The sequence below is a fragment of the Oryza glaberrima genome, chromosome 10 (assembly GCF_000147395.1).
Source record: "Oryza glaberrima chromosome 10, OglaRS2, whole genome shotgun sequence".
NCBI lineage: Eukaryota > Viridiplantae > Streptophyta > Magnoliopsida > Poales > Poaceae > Oryza > Oryza glaberrima.
The window spans coordinates 19,060,460-19,081,689 of NC_068335.1; the positions used below are offsets into that span (position 1 = coordinate 19,060,460).

At 41.1% G+C, this 21,230-nt stretch overlaps 2 protein-coding genes across 2 annotated transcripts; both read right to left on the reverse strand.

The window, feature by feature from the left end:
• Positions 1 to 533: 533 nt before the first annotated feature.
• On the reverse strand, positions 534 to 1,539 carry LOC127786105 (auxin-responsive protein SAUR32-like). Its single transcript, XM_052313433.1, has one exon. The coding sequence runs from the start codon at positions 1,277 to 1,279 to the stop codon at positions 902 to 904; it is 378 nt and encodes a 125-aa protein (XP_052169393.1). The 5' UTR covers positions 1,280 to 1,539; the 3' UTR covers positions 534 to 901.
• A 7,595-nt stretch (positions 1,540 to 9,134) lies between these two features.
• LOC127753334 (CDPK-related kinase 3-like) lies at positions 9,135 to 15,351 on the reverse strand. Its single transcript, XM_052278815.1, has 11 exons — positions 14,559 to 15,351; positions 13,153 to 13,283; positions 12,409 to 12,450; positions 12,220 to 12,328; positions 12,041 to 12,119; positions 11,561 to 11,857; positions 11,337 to 11,446; positions 10,925 to 11,035; positions 10,722 to 10,784; positions 10,460 to 10,627; positions 9,135 to 10,376 (listed from the first exon to the last, which is right to left on the reverse strand). Exons 1-11 carry the CDS (start codon positions 15,204 to 15,206, stop codon positions 10,236 to 10,238), a joined length of 1,899 nt encoding a protein of 632 aa, XP_052134775.1. The 5' UTR covers positions 15,207 to 15,351; the 3' UTR covers positions 9,135 to 10,235.
• Positions 15,352 to 21,230: the final 5,879 nt, after the last annotated feature.

Consider the following 21,230-nt stretch of genomic DNA (forward strand, 5'->3'; position numbering starts at 1 on the left):
GGACCGTAAAACTCAAGAGAGATTATCAGAGAGAGGTTTTTACTTCTCTATCAATATCAATATAAAAGTAAGCTTTTGCCTTCCTTCAAAAAGAATATTACACGGAATATAGAATATTACTTAGGAATAAGCTAATGAGTAATGATAAAGGTGGGGAACGGAATATATGAAGCGCCAATTTGAGTTTGTAATTGTAGTACAACTTTAACGAAAGTACTTACGTTTCTAATTCTGTCTTTAAACCAGTACAGCGACTATTTCTTTCCCAAACGCACACAAAGATTATTTCTTACCAAACGCACGCAAAGATTAATAATACTACTAATTATAACTCATTTCGTGTGAAGTTTTCCTTCGAAATTAATTCCGTCCGTCGAAGGCTTCAAGCGAAAGCAACATGCTTGCCGAAAAAAGACGGTATTTTATCATTATAAATAACGTTGAATCCACGCGTTTGTGATGTGGCAATTGCGTTGTCAAAGGCTAAACAATTAGCAAAAAAAAACAAAGTACAAATTAAATTAACAAGGATATCGATCAAAGTATACTGTATTATTGATGTGTTTCAAGAAGTGGATGTACAAGCAAAGAAAAAGGAGAAAAAAAATAAAACTAGAATAAAGCTACTAAGAAGAATTACTCTGTCTTTACACTTTTGAGATCGATCTCAATTTTTCGTCGTCATCAGCATCGAATCCGTCCTCCGATTCTCCCGTCCACAAACCCAATCGAAATCCATCCCCAACAAACCGAGAGATCGGAGGACGAAGCAAAAGGAAACCAAAAAACTAGCTAAACTAAGTAATTAATCGACCAACCAACCCTGAAGAAGAAGAAGAAGAGCAATCTGGGAGCTCCGCTCCACCGCCATGGCGATGCATCCATGGAGATGACGGAAGGATCAGGCGCGGAAGCAACCGGCGAAGCGGGGGAGGTGGAGGTGGATCTGGGTGTGGTGGTGGGAGGAGGAGTCGAGGTCGAGGAGGTGGGAGGCGGCGGCGCCGTGGAGGTCCTGGACGATGAGGTGCTCGACGTGGACGAAGCGGTCGACGCGGCAGGGGATGGCGATGGCGCCCCGCTGCGCGAAGCCGTACTCGCGCTCGGCCTCCTCGAGCAGCGCCCCGAAGAGCGGGTGCTTGAGGTGGGCGAGCGGCACGGCGAACCGCCGCTGCTCCTCCCCCTCCGCCCCCACCCTCACCGTCACGCACCCCTTCGGCGCCACCACCACCATCCCCCCCTGCTGCTGCTGCTGCTGCTGATGCTGATGCTTCCCGTGCATCTCGCAACAATCCAAGAAACCAAGAAACCAAGAAACCAACCGAGTGATCCGAAGAAGAACAAGAACACGAAGAAGCTTGTGATCTTCTTGGAAGAGGAAGAAGCGTTTGATGGGGTTAAAGGGAGAAGGGCCAGGGGTCGGAGCTGGAGATGGCGAGGCGGAAGACGGTGAGGGAGGAGTCGCGGAGGGAGGTGGGCACGTTGGACATGGCGATCTCTTCTTCTCTTGTGTTACGTTGCCGAGGGGAGGAGGGGTCTCCTCGTTGCGACGCGGGCGCGCTGGATTTTATAGCTGATCTCGCGGTCTGAACCGGCCGTTGCGCCGTAACCACCAAACCAAACCACGTCGTGGCCGCGTCGCGTCGCGCGTCGTTAGCCAAGCCGCGACCGCGCGCGCGCGAGTCGCGTTTGGGGATAAGGTGATTTTTTTTTTGTTGGGGTTGCGGCTAGGGGCGGTGTGATTCAGATTAGGATGGCTTTTTTGATTAGCTTTGGGGGTTTTGTTCGTGTTTGGGTTAGTTTCGGGTGTGTTTCTTGCTTGTCGATCTCTCCCGCTAATTTCTCGGTTGTTTTGGGGTACGGTCAAATGGGTAGGTGTGGGATGTGCGCCTGTTTCGAGTTCAAGGTCGGGTTTGTTTTTGCGTTCTGTTTCGAGGCGGTTTGGGTGGATTACGGAAATGAAGGATATTCTTGTGGTGGTCACATATGACGATGGATGATGAGGTGAACTACGATGGGCTTAAACGTAAGCGTGCTATAGGTCTCGCTGGTTGACCGGAAATTTTCTCCTCCGTGTCTTCTTAATTATCCTGATCGTGGATGACATTGCCCCAAATTCAAACATGGATAAACTCCTATATTTATAGTGGATGCATAATTCGATTTGGTCTCTGCGTGTATTAAGTACTGCGCTTTCTCACCAGAGAGCCATATTTCACTAAGTTTTTATATCTTTATCTACCCAAAGTGACAAAGTCGCACGTAAATACTCTATCTGTTTCATATTATAAGTCATTTTATTTATTTTTCCTAGTTAAATTTAGTTAAGTTTAACTATATTTGTAGAAAAAATTAGCAACATATAAAATAGCAAATTAGTTTTATTAAATCTAACATTAAATATATTTTGATAATATATTTGTTTTGTGATGAAAATATTATTGTATTTTTCTATAAATTTGGTTGAACTTAAACAAGTTTAACTGTAAAAAGAGTCAAACAACCCGTGATATGAAACAGAGGTTTACTACGTAATACAATCTGCGCCATGGTGCCCAGGCAAATTCGTCGTTCAAATAAGGGCTTGTTTATTTTTATGTCATTTTCAACCTTACCAAGTTTTAGTAAAATTACCTTGCTGTTAAATTTTGGTAACTATATAAGAAATCCTGTCAAAATTTTGGTAACTATACCAAAATTTTAACATTGCTAAAATTTGGTAACTTTTTTTTTTTTATCATCCAAGTGAACAGGTCTTGGGGTAGCCAGCGATTTCACCACGGCTGCCCGCGCGCGCACGGCGGCGCGACGTGACGCGCGCTGACACCGCCTCCAGACCGCGCCGCCGCCGCACGTCGGCGTCGTGTTATTACCTGGATCATTCTCTCCGCGCGCGCGCGAGATCTTTTGCAGGGCGCAGAGAAGGCGCGCCACATGACCGCACGCAGGATGCTCGATCTCTCGTTTGTGCGGCTCGGCGAACGTGTGGCCGGCGCGCGTGCCACCGCGAACGAATTGAAGGGGATTCTTTCTTCTCTTCGCTTTCGACCGGTCGCTTCACGTCAGTCTTGAAGCGTCTCTCGATCGTATCATAGTCATAGCTGCTTCTAGCTAGCCTCATTCTGGGTATCGATCGGCCTCACGTTTTATGGTCATTATTTGTTTCGTGCTCGATCGATTTCTTCAATGAACGTTAGGGGAGGAATGTGTGTGATTGATACCTTTTCAAACGTCAAGCTCACATTTAAATTGCCGAAGATGTTAAAGTATATATGAATGAAACTCTAATAGATCACCTATACATTTATCGATAAATTTTCTCCTAAAAATTTAACAGATATAATTATAGTACAATCGTGATGTAATTACACTGCTAATTACATGTAACTTACAAATAACTTTCAAAAATTTCTCCGTAACATGCTATTTCGGTGAAGCGGAGGTCGTGGGAATGAATTCTCTCACATATATACGCACAGTGACTTTTTTCTTATTCACTTGCATAAATTTTGAAACAAATTTAACAGTTTAAAATCATATGAAAGTTTACATGCAATTTACAGTGTAATTACACTACAATTGTACTGTAATTACATCTATCAAATATTTAGGAGAATATTTGTCGACAAATATATAGCAAAATTGGTACAGAGATGTTTAATATTATACAGTGTGATCCCCTTCTTTTACTATTCAACAGAATTGATAGGACCCATGCATCAAGTCTGTCGTGGAGTAGCAGGAGTGGTTTCTGAGGGAGTGATAAATCGATCGGCCATCGATCGATGGGGTTGAGTTGTGGCAGGGGGGCAAGGTTAGTGGAGACATTGCATGCTGCCATACTCATACTGGCGTGGCTTGCTCCTGCGGAGAGAAATCTCATCCATACGTGACATGCATGATGTCTAGTACGTCTGACTGTCTGTACCAGTAATAGAACTGAGCTACCAACCAGCATGTGTACAAGTTGCAGTGAAACTAATCCTTGCTATAGATTCACCAACAAGAACAAAAGGGTAGTTGAAAAATGCTACATATACAGGCTTTTAATTAACTGGTTTGACCAGATCATCACAATTGCCCACAGCTGAGCTAGCTAGCATTAGACGCTTGTCTCACGTACGCACGATCGATAAGGCCAACTTCGGACGGAGCAAAGCGGAGGGTTTTACCTTCATATATGTACTTTCTGCAAGCCACCGTTCGGCATTATAACATCACTCCGATATAGTGAAAATATTTTGCCGGCTTACACCTGTCTTTTTTCTCTCCTGCTTTGAGAGAGTTTTTCACATTAAATCTTGTGTCTGCTGTGATTGATCTATTATTCTTTATTGTTTATTTATCAGTCGTTTCATAACACCTCCTATTGATACTTTGCGTTGCAGTAGACTTGTGGGGTCAAGTCAAACCATGCTCGACCATTCCCAGCTAACTCCATCGTCATCGGCACCCAAACATCGCCGACGTCGCAGGCACCCATCGCACAGATCGATCAGCCGCAGGAGTCACAGTAGGACGATCCGTTCCATTCCACGTCCCCTCACGCTGTCACGCACACGCTACACGCGCAATATCGTTGCACTGGACCACCTCACGTACAGTCCCACACACGTACGTACGTCGTACGCCGCAGCACGCGCGCGCGCGCCACCGCAAAAAAAATCCCACATCCACATGGGAAAAGCACGGCCATTCACCAGCCGACGAAACGGGACGGCCGCCGCGCGCACGGGAGATGGAATCGATTCGTCGTCCCGTCCCCTCGCGCGCGCGAGGAGATAGCTAGCGGCGGTGGTGGCCGCGCGCCCGAGCCGGCTTTTCTCGGGTACGATTCGTCGATCTAGCTTAGCTTAGCTAGCTCTCCGCTGCCGGCCGCCTCGGTGCACATGTCACACGCAGTCTCTAGCTGGCCCGACTTCATCGCTAAGTCACGGGCAAAGGTGTACCGCGTACGCGCACCGGCGCACGTTAGTTTCCAGAGATATTTAATCATGTGTCATAGACTATAAGTGACAAATCCTTAATTATTGTGTTCTCTTTCCCACCACACGTACACATCACTACACACATAACACCGGACTCACACCTTATATACGTGTACCTTAACACATGCTCTACCAGACGGAAATTAATGATATATATATATTTCTAACCTCACTAAATTTTTGTTACAAACACTCTTACATACGCGTAATATTAGTGGTTATCATGATGGTGGATGGTGTTTCACGAAGGATTTCGATGCATGGACCGTCGAGAAAAGAGTTAGCAAAGTTTGGGGAGATGCACATGCGAATGAGGGAAGGCGGCACGTTTCGTGGAGCAAGCCTAGAAACTGGGAACGGGATCATGCATATCTCATATCTCGGGTCAGTTTTTTTCTTCTGGATGGGTGGAGAGGGGGAGGGAGGCAGGATCAGGTGAAGGTCGCGCGACACGGATGGACGGGGCTACGCGTCCGTGCCGGGCGGTGCTGTGCGGGGTTGGCTTGATATCCTCGGCGCGGGGCCTACCCCAGATAGCCCGCGCACGCATGGTTGTTTGTTGTTTGTTGGTTGGTTTGGTTGGTTGCCGCGCCCAGAAGTTTGGTGATGCTGCACAGCCTACATCCAGTCATGCAGGAGCATGATGCATCCAGGTTTTTCCTTTTCACAAACAAAAGGGCTTTTGAGATTTGGAGTGTCACTCTCTCCTTCTGTACTTCCCCTTTTAAAAAATTAAGATCCACCGGATTTAGCCTTGTGTATTACTGACGTCAATCTTTTTTTTATTAAAAATTAAATAATTCTATATTTTACAATCATATTTTTTTTAACAAAGTGGCACCTAGATAGTGCGAAGTTTCAGTGAACAAAGCATGAGTAAATTGACTATAACCCTAAAACAATATAGCCAAGGAAAAGAGAACAAAAAACGTCCTCACCACACACTAAAATCGCCTTCGCACACAACCATAAAAAGACTAGCATCGAACCGACCATCACTAGACTAACAAGGAGCTAGAGGTGTATGCTCAATGCCCCTCCAAACAGCTAAGCAAAAACTCTTTTTTTTTTTCACGAACACAAGCAAAAACTCATATAGTATATTAACATGCGAATTACCCCCTCTATTCTCGAATAACTATAGATATTCACTACGGTGGTCTCACTTTGATCACAAATTACTCCTAATAAGTTACTATTATAGTATGATGGATGAAATTTATTGGGTTATATTTATGACACCATGTACTTCGGTAATATAACATATTTTCAGGTATTTATTGTTTTTTTTAAAAGATGGGTAGTTAAAGTTTAAATGGAGTATATTATATATTATGGAAGTATGTTCAGTGATAAATATAAGAAAATGTAAATCTTACAATGTTAAACTATATAAATTTCTCAAAAATCAATTGTTGAAGGTACAATTGTTTGACTAAAAACCATATATACTAAACAAATACTATAAATAACAAGTAATTTGAGAGTATATGAACGCATCTTCTTCCGTAGTTGTGGGAGTTTACATTGCATAGCATAGGATAAGAACTCCCTGTATTTATTTATCTCTTCATTGTCCTGCTGTATCAACCACCGACCTCCGAGATTTTGGTGAATGCCATTCAGACACGGTATGCCAATGCCCTGTACTTCTGGAAACTGGTACTAGCACTACCGCTTGGTTTGCAGTTCTTCTTTGTTTTCTCGGTTGACGAGCTGATCTGGATGTTGATGGGGACGAGCTGGGGAGGAATCGCTGGATAGTTAATTAATTGGGGTCAAGATGACAAGCTTTCGCTGGCAAATTAAAGGTTGCACACCGTCTTCTACGGCGTACAGCAGCGTTGACACTTGGAGATAGACACCTTCTGTCTCGATTGAATACATAATTTGCATGGACTGCGTGCATTGTTCTTAGTTGTAAGAGCAAGTTTAATAGTATTAGCTAACAATTATCTAGTCATACCTGTCATACACACATTACGTCTTAGAGTCCGTGCTGCAGCTGGCTACAGATCTGTAGCCCGCTGCTCTTCTCTCTTCCTTTATCTTTTTAAAATATGTTTATAGCTGGCTTATAGCCTGCTATTGTACCTGCTCTAATAGTATAGCTAACTACTAGCTTCAAATTATATATAGTCAATGTAATAGCCAATTTATACAATAGTTGCTACTATACTGTTAATATATGGTCCTACCTGTCATACACACTCTGCGTCTTGGAGTCCGTACTGTAGCTGGCTACATATCTGTAGCCCGCTGCTCTTTTCTCTCATCTTTTATCTTATTAAAATATGTTTATAGCTGGTTAATAGTCTGCTATTGTACCTGCTCTGAGGATAATTTAGTGTGCAAATGGCGCTGAACAGTCGAAGATGAAAGCTCTGTTTTTTTAGATAAATTGTTTTTTTAGATGAAAGCTCTGTTTGGAAAATATTAAGATTATAAGAAACAACCGATAAAGTAACTTGTTGGTGAGAGTTAAAAAAATAGGTTCTTTTAGCTTCTTATTTCTAATTTATTTTCTGCATTTTATAGCTTCAAATTTTCAGAATCTGTATGAAAATCTAAATTGTTTAAAGGGAAAATTCTAAGACAAAGCGTAGCGCCTCTGCTAACTGCAGCTAGCTAGCCTGCAAGCATCCAAGCAGGTCTTCTACGTTCCAACTAGGAGTTGATTAGTACTCCTACTTGATTGTTAATGCTGCAGGTCAATTAGGTTAGGTCTCATGCATCCAAGCAAAGGATGCAGGGGAGGTTAGTGCTGACTTCTGAACGTCGGTAGAGGCCGCAAAAGACGCTTTCCATATCAACCATGCAGGCCATCACGTAGCTTGATGCTTCTGCTTTGCACTCAGTTCATGTGGATCGATTTTCTTTTAGGGGGTTTCTTTCTTAATTTGTTCGTTGCATTCAGACTGCATATATACTATAGAGTTTATTTGTAGACGATTTGGTCGTTTTGATATTATGATACTATGTCATTTCATTTATTATAAAGTCAAAACTTACGGAAGCACACGGCTCGCATCCGTCCTCCATTTGGCTTTTTCAAATTTGTAAGACCAGATCTTCTGCATGAGCTTTCTTCGTGCTTTGCATTTGCACTGTATCTTTAGTTCCAAAATAATTTTTCAAACTTCCAACTTTTCCATCACATCAAAACTTTCCTATACACACAAACTTCCAACTTTTCCGTCACATCGTTCCAATTTCAACCAAACTTTCAATTTTGATGTGAACTAAACACAGCCTTATTTTGATGACGAGAGCGTCTAACAAACTCAAATGGCAGGTACAAATGGACAATGTCAAATGTCTCTTCAAAGAGTTCAGTAGTCGGTACTCATGTGGGTTGGAAAATAAAAGTCCAACTGTAGACCAATAATTAGGTCATTCAATTTGTTTTTGAATGGATTGGTCACGCAAATTTCAAGTAATTTTGAGGTTAGGAAAAATTTGATGCAGGTCAAGGACTGCGACTAGTAGGCTGTAGGCAGGGAAATACATGAGAGGGTCCAAAGCTAGCTTTTGTGTGCAATCTATTTTTATTTTTACTATCTAGTAGAGCAAGTTTAAGGTGAATAACTTGTAAAATAATTTTTAAAAGCCAAACATGTCTAATTTTACGTAGAGATACAGGGCTTGTTTATTTGTGCCCAAACTCAACCAAACCAGAACAATTGGCAATCCAGAAATTGGTCAATCATTTGGTTTGTGGCCGAACAAATTGGCATTGCCAAATTGTTCGGCTTATTGAATTGAGTTCACAGCCATGATAGCAAATCAAACAGAGGCCCAACAAATTTTGATGTAAGCTGGGCTCAGAAGCCAATTTTGTGAAAAAACAAAATTGGCCTTACCAGATAGTCAGCATGGGCTCCTTATTTTTCTTGTGATCTGCCGCGAGCCCAGTTGTGTTAAGCATCTCAAGGTTACCGGGAATGAGGGAAAGCCTCGGATACTGCAACGAAAACAAAATTTATATAAATGTGCCCTGTATGAAACTTGACAACCAAGCCCATAAATAGACTATGAACAAAACGAACTAGATGGTACTACTTTTTGTTGTTTCTGCAAAAAAATAAGTTGATACTTTTATCTTTTTACCGATTATTCATAAGACATACCACTATATACACACAAATCCACCGGTGTGTACCCTAACACATGCTCACACACTATGTTTCAACAAAACCAGCGAGTGTCTCCTAATAGTAAACTGAATTCCTATTAAGAACACAGACTTAGCGAGACAGTGACTTATAGTAAACCCCTAACCTTACTAAATTCCTATAAAAAACGCAATTGCGTGTGCATAATAAGCCTGCTGGTGCTTCCCCGCAAAGAGTTAAAACTAGTCCTATTCATTCAAGTACAGACGTGCAGGTAGTGCCTGTTTTCAGTTCGACCACTCTTCTTCGTATGCTCTAAAATGAAAACAAACAACCCATAAGGCAAGAACTTCTGTTCATGAATTTATGCTAAATTCAGTTGCCTGTTGATCCCAGGCAAAGATCTCATATCTCCTGCAATGTACAGCTGAGCAGTATAACAACCAGACAGCGAGTAAGATATCTCATCCCCTTGATCTGTTTGTGTTTTGTTTTTTTTTTCCTAAGTACCTTTCGTACCTGAAAGCATTTGTTAATTGTCCTGAGAACAATAAAGTGGCACCGTACCATTGTCCGGCAAAAGTAAAACACACTACGACATTTGCGGCCTTCTGCCCCCATCTGCATTGGATTAGTCAAGCAATAGCAGTTTAGAATCAAGTAAAGAACACAGCAAACAAAAAGTAAATTTTAAGACATCATTATCATGATCATTGTCAACATCATCATCAGATGTTTACCTGCGGCAGCTTCTTTGGAGAAACAGTAGGCACCTAGGTAGCACCAGTGCAAATAGTGCATGCAAAATACTCAAATATAGATGGCATGGAAGAAAGTTAAATAATGTGTGAGCTAACTATACAGTGCCCACAGGCCACAGGTAGCCAGATCAAGAACGCTTTTATCAGAACCACCAAGATGAGAAGAGGTAAAAGGTAAAACACATACAGGTAAAGGTAAAACACATTCTTTCTTCTAAAACTCCATTGTGAACTTTCACTTTCGGTTTCCTTTTTTTCTCTACAAGCATTCTCTACAAGCTAAGCCACGAAAAAGAGAGGCAAAACAGCAGCAATCCCTCCGACTCCCATGAATGAAAGCAATGGAAGCTATTCAAGCAAACAAGGCAAAAAATTTAATGGTGCCGCCTCGCGTTGCTACTTCGCATCGTCAATCCATGCAAAAATTTGGTATAACCTAGAAAGCTAAGCTTGCCATCAGCCGGTCTAATCCAGTCACGGACGATAGAATACGCCGCGGAAGAAAGATTCATCTCCTGTAAGCAGAAAATGGGCATTCGATAAGTGTCTCACAAAATCAGATGTTTGAGTCAATTCTCAGAATATTTCTGTTGCATACCTGTGCCAGCTCCTCAATTGTGATGGGACGGTTGCCTTCCTGCTCAAAGTACTCAAACGCAGTGCCAGCTATTTCTTCCCACCGTGATAAAGCCTCAAGTTGGTAAGGACTGATTGTCGCCGCCCGGAACTCCTCAAAGTCCATTCTTCTGTAGGCAAGTGGCTCCAACTGAAATCGAATACAAAGTAAATACAAATGAATGACATATAGCATATGTTTATATGAAGATAATGAAATTGTGAGCTGAGTGGGCATTTCATACCGCATTCAAGATATCAAGGGCTCTGGATTCCTTCATAGCATCTGTAGAGTTTTGTAAAAGAGCCTGGAGAGTAAAAATGTTGAAAAGAGTAATTGAGTCTCAGTGTCACAATGGCAGTAATTCAAATGCTCAAAAAAAAAAAGAACGTGAACAACCTTCTCAAAATCATGATTGCGAGGACTTGATAGCATAAGATCACTTACCATCCTGAAGTTTTCAATGCATAGTCGACCATCTGTACTACTTGGTTCTAGCAAGTTGTACTGTGCTCTGATGTAGATAAGCTCATCTTCTGTTATTGCTCTGGACAGAGCCTGTTGCATTGAAAAGGGAAAATAAAAGGATTAGTATATTAAACCTAGAAAACTATTTTATGCATACAAGAAACTAGATTCCACCTCCCTGTATCAAGTATATTAAACCTAGAAAACTATTTTATGCAAGGTGGGACTACATGGTGTATAGTTACATGTACATGCAACCACAGGTGTGTTGTGCTATCTGAAAATCAAGAAAAAAGCTGGAAGTTTCATAGCATTGGTATCAGAGGAGGTATATCATGAAGTACTGCAGTGACACTGCATGCTACAGAAATTACAAGGATGAAATCAAAACCTTCAATGCCGCTCGCTTGAAAGGTGTAGAGCGAAGATATGCCTTAATCAACTTAAAAACTAGCATATCCAAAGGGATCGGTCGGCACTCATCTCGCAACCAGGGGTGAGCTACAGAAAAACAGATAATACATAAGAAAACTACTAACATTGTTCTGAAACTAAAAAGAAATGTTATCTGTAACTGATGTAGAGAAACTAAGGAAAATCACTGGGACTACTCACAGAGTGCCTGGGCAGCAGTCATTCTTTTTCTGTAATCCTTGTTAAGAAGTCTTTTGACAAAATCTTTGGCTTCAGGAGATATTGAAGACCACGGTGCATCATCAAAATTAGGATCAGCTCTCAGCACTGAGCGGAAAATGCCTGATTCAGTTCGTGCCCAGAATGGTCTGCTACCGCACAGCAAGATATAAGTGATAACACCAATACTCCACATGTCTGCTTCCGTGCTATATGACCTATGTAGGACTTCTGGAGCAACATAGTATGCACTACCAACAATATCATTTAATCTTTCATCTGTAAAAGAAGGCATTGACCAATCATAAATATGTGTGTCATCAAAACACTTGAGTATTTTCACTATTTGGTTTCAAAAAACAGTATTTTCACCATGTCAGGACAAATTCATAATAGAGTAAAAAAAACATAAGATGAAACACAAGTTCTTTGGAAGGGCATAATTCTTTTGGGGGGAAATACCTGGCCGTATAAAATCAGAAAGTCCAAAGTCGATGATCTTCATAGGTGAATGGTCATCTCTAGTGCTGAATAGGAAATTCTGATAGGATCAAGGGTAGAATTATTAGAAGGGATATATCAAAAATATTTGTAACAAGATAAACACAATTCAGTTTATGTACTAAACAGAGAAGACAGACCTCTGGCTTCAAATCACGGTGAACAACGCCTTGAAGATGGCAGAAAGAAACAACATTTAATATTTGTTCAACGATAACTTTAGCATCTTCCTCAGTGTATCTCCCACCTCTAAAAAGGGCAAGCGACACTGTATTAGCGAAATACTTGTTTTGGTTTGCAGAAAATGTTTCTCAAGAAAAATACAATACCTGGACAAAATTCTGTCCAATAACTCCCCACCTTCACATAACCTGGTCAATAACAGACGAATAAAATATGAATCACCATGCAACTTTACGAGGAAGAATAGGCTACTTGTAACCAGACAGCAAGCCCATTTTTGCTTAACTTTTAGATGATGGAAGTAAACATCAGCTCTACTTGTAATGCTCTTGATCATATGTACACATTATGTGCTAGAAAAATGGCATAGGGAATATCCGCAGGTTCAACAAAGATCAAACGGTAAAGTCTATTTTGGCCTTTGAATTGTTCTTGAAGTCTAATTTTCACTGCAAACTCACAACCTGCATATTTTTCACCCACCAACTTCCACAACCGGACAAATAACAATCTGAACCCATTCGACAATGATTTTTTTATCACATTGTAGTGGCATTCGCTTGTGTAAACTGTAAACTCCTGTTATGATTGTTTTGCTTATATGGGTCCTATTTAGTTAGGTCCGCATAAAAAAAAACTTACTTAATAGGAGATTAGGAGTTTGTGCCAGTAAAACTACCATCTGAATCAAAAAAAAAAATCACTGGAATAGGGTTGGGGTTTTATTTCTAGTTTTCATAGTTCGGGGTGAGATATAATCATTTTTTTTTGGTTCAGCGTGAAAAGGTGGACTTCAAGAAGAATTTGAGAGCAACTTTACAAAGATCAAAACAATCAACTATGTAAGGATGGAAAGTCAACAATATCTTAAGGAAAGAAAAGAAACGTACTCCATGATTATGTAGACATTAAGGGCATCCTCACATGCATCATAAAATTTGACAAGATTCGAATGCCCAGATAAAGCCTTCAGAATTTTCACCTCTCTACGCACATCCTCAATTGATATTGCTGTTGTCATCTGATAAAAAGGAACACAAAATTGAGATCATGTTCCAAAGGTAAATGTGAATATGTAATAGGACAACCCATAGAACTTCTATTTTATTTGGCCAAATGCAAACAAAATTTGTGCTAACTGATTGATCATCCTATTAGATACTTGTTCAAGCATTAAAATTAGGTACTTGTGTAAAAAGAAACCATTGCCGACATGCTGATACATACTATATATATTACAGAAGGGAATGCAATTACATGAGATGCAAATAGAACAAAATACGAAAGAATTGAACTACATTAAACAATAAATATGATTGGGGCTCAGTAATTTATGGAAGTAGTCTTCTGCAGTGAATAAAATTGTTGTGAAATGGAATAGTCAATAACAATGCAAGTAATAATGCTCGATCAAAATGTGTTTACACGCACAAGAAACATCAGTGCTCTCGTGCACATATACGTGTACGTACATTTGTTATGACAATGTATACTAGATTTTGGCGGCAATTTGTTGGGCTGACATAAAGAAACAGGAAATAAAGATTGAACAGTGTCTAATTCAGTAATACATGTGATTTCAAGGACAATCATCTTATTATCAAGATTACTCAACTAAGGAACCAAAATATAGAAGATACTTATTCACCACACAAATTTTCTTATCCTCTAGCTCCAATCATATCAAAGCGCCCCACTATGGATTTAAGTAGCCCTAAACTCTTTTACAGTGAACCAACATTTTGAAACTACTCCAGCTACAATGCACTATTTGCCAAGCTATCTGGGAATCATACAGAACGCAGTCACTTCTTAGCATAATCGAACACTGTATATACAACATACCAAGACCCCACATTTTGTTAAATAATGAACAAGAGAACAAGAAACAGGTAGCAGTATGGCAGATGGATATATGATCAGATCACAAAAGCAGACAAAACATTAAATGTAGGAATGCTGAAAACAAGATCTCCACAATGCACTTTCTACCCCCCACAAGAAATGCCAGCACGATTACGAATACAAACTCCAATCTCAATGCTCAACTTATCCTAACAAGCAAATGATTAAATCGCTGTTGCAATGTCTGCTGATGGAATTACCAGGTGGCTAAATACTTGCTGCCAAACCAAACCACCAATCCTGATCCATCATAAAACTCATCGATGGATCATAGCAAAGTGGCGACTCTATGTACGAGCTAAGTCTAAAGAAATTCGATGGATTGTGCACTTCTTTTTTTTTTTTTTTGAGAGAGAGAGAGAGAGGAGAGTGAGATCACGAATGGTCAGACCTTGGCTTTGGAGATGACCTTGACAGCGAGGAGTTGGCCTCTCATGTCGCCCTTGCGGGCACGCGCGAGGCAGGTGTGGCCGAAGTGGCCGCGACCCACCTCCTTCCCCAGCTCGTACTTGGCGGCGAAGTGGCGGTCATAGCCGAAGCTCTTGTCGAGCTCCCGCTCCACCTCCCCGGCGGCGGCGCCGCCCCCGCCCCCGTGCTCCGGGATCGGGACCTCGGCGGGCGGCTTCGCGGCCTGCTGCGCCTGAGCCGTGGCCGGCGACCGCTGCCCGAGGCGGCGCGCGAGGGACGCCTTGATGTGCTTCGCCGGCGACGGCGGCGGGAACGGCCGCCTGAAGAACCGCCTCGGCGTGGTCGCCGACGGCGCAGGCGACGGTGCGATGCCCTCGGGGAGCGGGCTCCCCGCCCACGGGCTCCCCGCCACCGACGACCTCGCCGGCGTCGCCCCCCTCCTCCTCGGCGTCCCCGCCGGCGACGGCCTCCCGCTCCTCCTCCCTCCTCCCCCTCCTCCCCCTCTCCCCACCTCCACCTCCTCCCCCGCCGCCGACGCGCTCACCGAGATGGTCGTCGTCGTCGTCGTCGTCACCACCCCTCCTCCCCCCTCCCCATCCACCGGCACGTTCCTCGCGTAACACTGCCCCATCTCCCCCGCCCGCCGCGATCGCCCCTCCCCCCAACGAATGCGGCGGCCGCGGCGGCGCTGCTCCCCGGCGGCGAGGTGGTCGAGATGCTCTCCACCCCCACCCCCACTAGGATTTATAGCGGAGAGGAGGAGGAGAGAAGAAATGGGGGAAGAAAGAAAATGGAAGGGAGCAATGGTGGTGTGATGAATGAATGAAACGTACGCGCCTCGAGCATCCGCGAGGGAGGCGAGGCGAGGGGGGAGCCACCTCGCTGACGGATGGGCCCCACAAGGGATACCGCTGTGGGGCCCACAGGTCAGTGGCGGAGGGTTTTAGGGTGGGTAGGGTGTGATGAGTGTATAGCTGTGTGTGTATGTATTTTCGTAGGGCGTCTTTTTGTACGCTCTGCTCTTTTCTTTTCTTTTTTTTTTGTTTTGAATTTAGCCGTTGTACAGATGTACACAGAGAGATACGGCTGACGAGTTTGGAAGAATGCTTCCAAGAGTTTAATGGGGGGCTTTTAGGGACTTCCCCTCTCTAACTCTCTTTATTGTTGTGACTAGCGACACATGTTCTCGTGTGTCTTCTAGTGGTGATCGGTCGGTGACATCTGTCGTTTGAAATCATGGACGTGAAACCATCGGATATGTGTTGAACGGGGTGCGAGGAATTGGAGTTTTGTGTCTTTACTTTTGATGAGAATGGGATGCTAAGCATTAAACGGTTCAAGTAATTTGCATTGCAACTCTTGTAAGGGAGACGGCTATAATTTGAAAAGCATGTGGTTTTTCTAATGTGAGTAGGATTTCTTTTGATTCCCAACAAAGGTGTATATGTCTCATTTATATAATTTTCAATATCGATATGATCGTTGATACCGTTACTCATATTCTACCTTTTTAGGTTTTACAAGCACGAATAATCCAACTTTCCGTTATACTAATTGTGTATCTAACTCATCCACGTCAAACGACAAATTCCGTTATACAAGCGATGCCCTAGAAGATAACGAGCGTACGCCATCGTCATTACCGTTTAAACCGTTACGTCATTCATTTTTATCTAGAAAAAGAAGACTAACTACCACTGAAACATTATAAAACAATTCACGAGCCATCATTAAACCATATCATTTTTCATAGAGGAGGTGAAATTTCAACCGCGTTAAAAATCAAATGATACATCCGTCGATCAAATTTATCATCTTGCTCTCTTTGGTGGTGCGATTCAACTGGATTTATGCGAGTGATCATCATATCATAGTGCAATCCATCATCCATGGCGTAGGGAGGGTGTGGTCAGTGGCACACCTGACACTGCCATGTGGGCCCCACCTGTCATTACCCTACGCGTATAGGCGCTCTAGGTCCGTGTCCCCTCCCTTCCCTCACTGAAGTAACAGTAGCATCCCCCACGCGGAAAGCCATGTGACCCAATTTTCCCCCCTCGAAATACGGGATTATTTTTTTTCTCTCATGTATTCAACACAAAAATACAAACAGATACGACTACATTTAAATGTATTCTAGTATTTGAAGGCACTCTTAAATGTAGTGCTCTAAATATACGCCCTTCCAATCTTGCATATCTCCAAGATATGCATCAATAAATGGGGAGCGTATCCTATGCACACAGGTCTTCGCATGTACACACCGTGTACACCAACTAAAAATTATCAAAAAAAATTTTAGGAAAATTCATACATGTACTTTCAATAGTATTACATCTACGTGCAAAGTCGCATCTTCAAATTCATTCTACATAGAGAATAACAAAAAAGATAAAATTCTGACAAAATTGCAACCTTAAAACTGTCAGATTTTTTGTTTTTTTGTTACGGCTAAAATATAATGAATTTGACGTTAAGATTTTAACCCTAGGTGTAATACAATTGAAAGTATGTGTATGATTTTTTCTAGATTTTTTGGTGATATTTTTTTAGTTGGTGTGCACGTGTGTACACGTGAGGGCCTGTGTGCATAGGATATGTTGCCCAATAAATGAGCACCAATTTATGGGTGATTTCTTTTTATTTTGGATACATATGGATTCATGTCGTGTATATCTCTCTATCTATCCATGCATTGTCTTCCATTATTATTATCTAATACCAAAATTTAATGGCTGCATCCATTCTTATTTTTGCAATATTTGATTAATTTATTCTTGAAATGGACTGTGTACAATTGATGCTTGCTTGCTCCAAGTGCTCTGTTTTTCTTGCAGACAGGTCAGGTGGTGGTCCTTGTTCTAGCGTCACTTGCAAGTTTACTCCCTCCGTCAAAGAAAAAAAAAAGCAAACCTTGAGTTTTCGTGTCCAATTTTTACTGTCCGTCTTATATGAATTTTTTTATAATTAATATTTTTATTATTGTTAGATGATAAAACCTGATTAATACTTTGTGCGTGACTTGTCTTTTAATTTTTTTTTCAAATAAGACGGACGGCCAAACGTTGGGTACGAAAATCAGGGTTTGTCTTTTTTGAGACGGAGGGAGTACGTTACTACCACCTTTCTATGCTTTCATCACTGGATAGTAAAAAAAAAGATTGATTAAACTGACCATTTCGGATATCTTGGCTTGAATAATGTCAGAGAACAACGGAAATTTTCTTCTTCTTCTTCTTCTTATTTTCTTTCTAGGCTGATTGAGCTATTGACCCAATCGCCGTGATCATTTCTTTTTCATAACATGGAAGAAAATTTCAAACAATGGTAGAGTAGAATTGCTGTGCAAAATTGAGAATTTGGTGCTCTTGGGAAGATGAAACGCAAGGAAGAAATTTGCTTCTGTGTACTTGGTTGACCAACCAATACTTGTTTGTTTGACCTAGCTTACTACTACTGCAGCATGATGCATCTCACTTTGTCTAAAACACTCTTTAGCTAAGAAAAGATAATTCCAATTAAGAAATGATCCCAGATGCTGGATATATTCGTGACCAATATAAAACTCGCACAGAATATACAACTCGCAATCACAAAAGCTTCTGTCAGAGATCAAAATAACCCTGATCAGGATTCAATCCCACGAGCAGATCAGAATCCTTCTTCTCCGAATAAACAACATGTGCTTACTGTCTGTGTCTACGCCAGCCTTTATCCTAAACCCAGGAAGGTTTTTATCTTATCAGCCGTGTAGCTAACATTTAAAGTTTGATGCTTAATTTTAAGTTGATTTTAAAATTATTCCATATAGTCTATTTTTATATTATCTTTTAAACCGCTAGTAAAAAAAATAGAAGTTTTACCTATAAAATATTGATTTGGGTTGTTCAATTCATTTCCGGGTTACTTGTTGTAACTCAATTTTATTTACACAAACCATGGCCCTATTGTTTCGCTTATCATATTTGTACAGCTTATTAGCCAAAAAAAACTTTTGAGTAAATTTCACAAAACTACAAGTATTTTGATCAAATTATCATAAAACTACAGATTTAAGGTGATGTATCATAAAACTACAAATTTAACAATAAAATTATCACAAATCTACAGGTTTAAGACTATGTATCACAAAACTACAGGTTTAATAATAAAATTATCAGAAAACTATATGTTTTGGAGTTTGATGGACGGGGGATACCCGTAGACCGGATATAGAGGGTATTGGGGTACGCTGGTACGAGGATCTACGTAATACGACATCAAGCAAGCAGAAAACAAAGATTATACTGGTTCAGGCCCCTTGATAGGTAATAGCCCTAATCCAGTTGTTATGGGATTATATGATGGAAACCACAGATTACAAAGGGAAAAGCGGAACTCGATGATACCGACGAGATCGTAGTCGAGTTGATTCGACTAGATCACCCGGCGACTTGAATCCTATAGGCCCCGGCTTCGTAGGCTGTGGTGATTGTCCTGGCTATGAGATTCGATGCCTTAGGTCCTCCCGGGGGTCCCTTTTATATCGCAGGTCAACTGGTCTCCAAGTAGGACTCGGAGACATCGGACCCGGCATGATACAATGATGACCCGGTTCTGTTCGAGTAGGACTCCTTCCATCTGTGAACTCCATGATGAATTTCCTTAACGTATGCCGAAAACGTCCGTATACGCGTATGTATACCATATCGATGTGTGACGTATATCGAAGGGTAGAGGGTATATCTTACCCGTAACCCTGACAAGTTTAAATCCTTAGCACTTATGTTATGATTGAGTTTAAAAAACCATGTTTTGCAATTAAATTGATGCTAAACCTGTAGTTTTGTGATAACTTTGTAATTAAATCTGTAGTTTTATGATATTCCACCTTAAATTTATAGTATTGTGATAAATTTTGTGTTAAATATGTAGTTTTGTGATGCATCATTTTAAATCTGTAGTTTTGTGATATTTTGGTCAACAAATATGTAGTTTTGTGAAATTTACTCAAAACTTTTATATACTTATTCTTAGCGATAAAAAATAAATGCTATAAAATAAACCATGATTAATGATACACAAAATCAACTTTCAAATTAAGCTTTAAAATTTAATTTTTTTTCTTACATGTATAAACATAAGTGAATCAATAGGGTCGTGCAACTATCAAATCAAAGTACCAAACCAAACTATAAGACAAATCAAACAAACACACAACCAAAGTACCAAACCGAACTAAAACCGATGGAAAACGCCACATGCATCCACGGGCCCCCCCTGCCCAGTGCCAATGGCCTCGCCAAGATCCTTGCACTATATTGGCCAGCGATCTAAAAAACTTGTCGAATTGCCGGCCAAAAATCGCCAGCTCTTCGGATAGCAATATAGCAGCGGGCGTTGCCATGCTACAGCAGGGGGACAGCACGGGGAGATTCCGCTAGAATTGAGGTGACATGACAGTTCAGGGAGGGGAGATTGGGGCGCTGGATTTTGGGATTCCAGGTATACTAGCTCGTGCCTCGTGACGAGACTGACTACTACGAGAGTGAGAGCGAGATGCTGCAACTACCTCCGTCCCATATTACTTGTTTTTTTTTTGAGTTTTTATTTATCAATGTTTGATCATTCGTCTTATTCAAAAAATTTTAAAATTATTATTTATTTTATTTATCATTTGTTTTATTATCAAAAGTACTTTATATATGACTTATCTTTTTTTATATTTGCACTAATTTTTTAAATAAAACGAATGGTCAAACGTTACGAATAAAAAGTAAAAAACGTCACCTATTATGGAACGGAGGGAGTACCTTCCAGGGGAGAAACTCCAAACTTCTTCGAGCTCGAGAGGAACGGTTTGCAGAGTGCAGCTGCCGTTTGGACAGTGATGCCGATGCGTGCATGGCATGCATGGCTGCCTGCGTGCGGGGTTGATATGGCCATGGCTTGGCTGGAAAAAGATCCTCACTGACGCGTGGTTTAGTTTTCAACTTTAGTTCATGCCAAAATTAAAAGTTTAATTAAAATTGGAACGATGTGACTGAAAAGGTTGGAAGTTTGTGTGTAGAAAAGTTTTGATGTGATGGAAAAGTTAAAAGTTTGAAGAAAAAGTTTGGAACTAAAGTCGGCCATTGTAGAGGAGACTCATGCAACTTGGGTGTGTTTAGCTCACACTAAAATTGAATGTTTGATTAAAATTGAAACGATGTGATGGAAAAATTGGAAGTTTATATGTGTAGAAAAATTTTAATGTGATGAAAAAGTTATAAGTTTGGAACTAAACAAGGCTTGACTTGATGTTTAGAGTTTGAGACAGGCCAGAGTCAGGGGGCAAGCTTCATTATCTCCTTGTTTGTTGGATTACTGTTGTAACCAAATTTTATTTTTTTTTTCAAATTTAGTTTTAAAGGTTGAATTTGAGGTTCTTTCATTGATTTTCAATCGTTGTATTTTAAATCGCGAATAATAAAAATGTAAACCTTTTACTCATAAATTATTTTTAAGCTATTCCATTCATATTCTACGGTTTATCATCCGTAGCCCAATCAATTCATATTCAAAAATTGTGAGGTTAACCTCCTAAATTTCACCTACTACTTGAGTTTTTTTTCCCTTTTTCTTTTGTTTAAGACTCAACTGTCAAATTAATTCGTTCAGAAAAAACCCGACAAAT

Bases quoted from the DNA above. Each gene is read 5' to 3' on its own strand.
- LOC127786105 (XM_052313433.1), bottom strand. From the start codon at position 1,279: ATGCACGGGAAGCATCAGCATCAGCAGCAGCAGCAGCAGCAGGGGGGG.
- LOC127753334 (XM_052278815.1), bottom strand. From the start codon at position 15,206: ATGGGGCAGTGTTACGCGAGGAACGTGCCGGTGGATGGGGAGGGGGGA. The intron at 12,451-13,152 runs GTACGTTTCTTT...GTTATTGACCAG, and splicing joins AATGTCTACATAATCATGGA to GTTATGTGAAGGTGGGGAGT. The intron at 10,785-10,924 runs GTAAGTGATCTT...TTTACTCTCCAG, and splicing joins GCATTGAAAACTTCAGGATG to GCTCTTTTACAAAACTCTAC.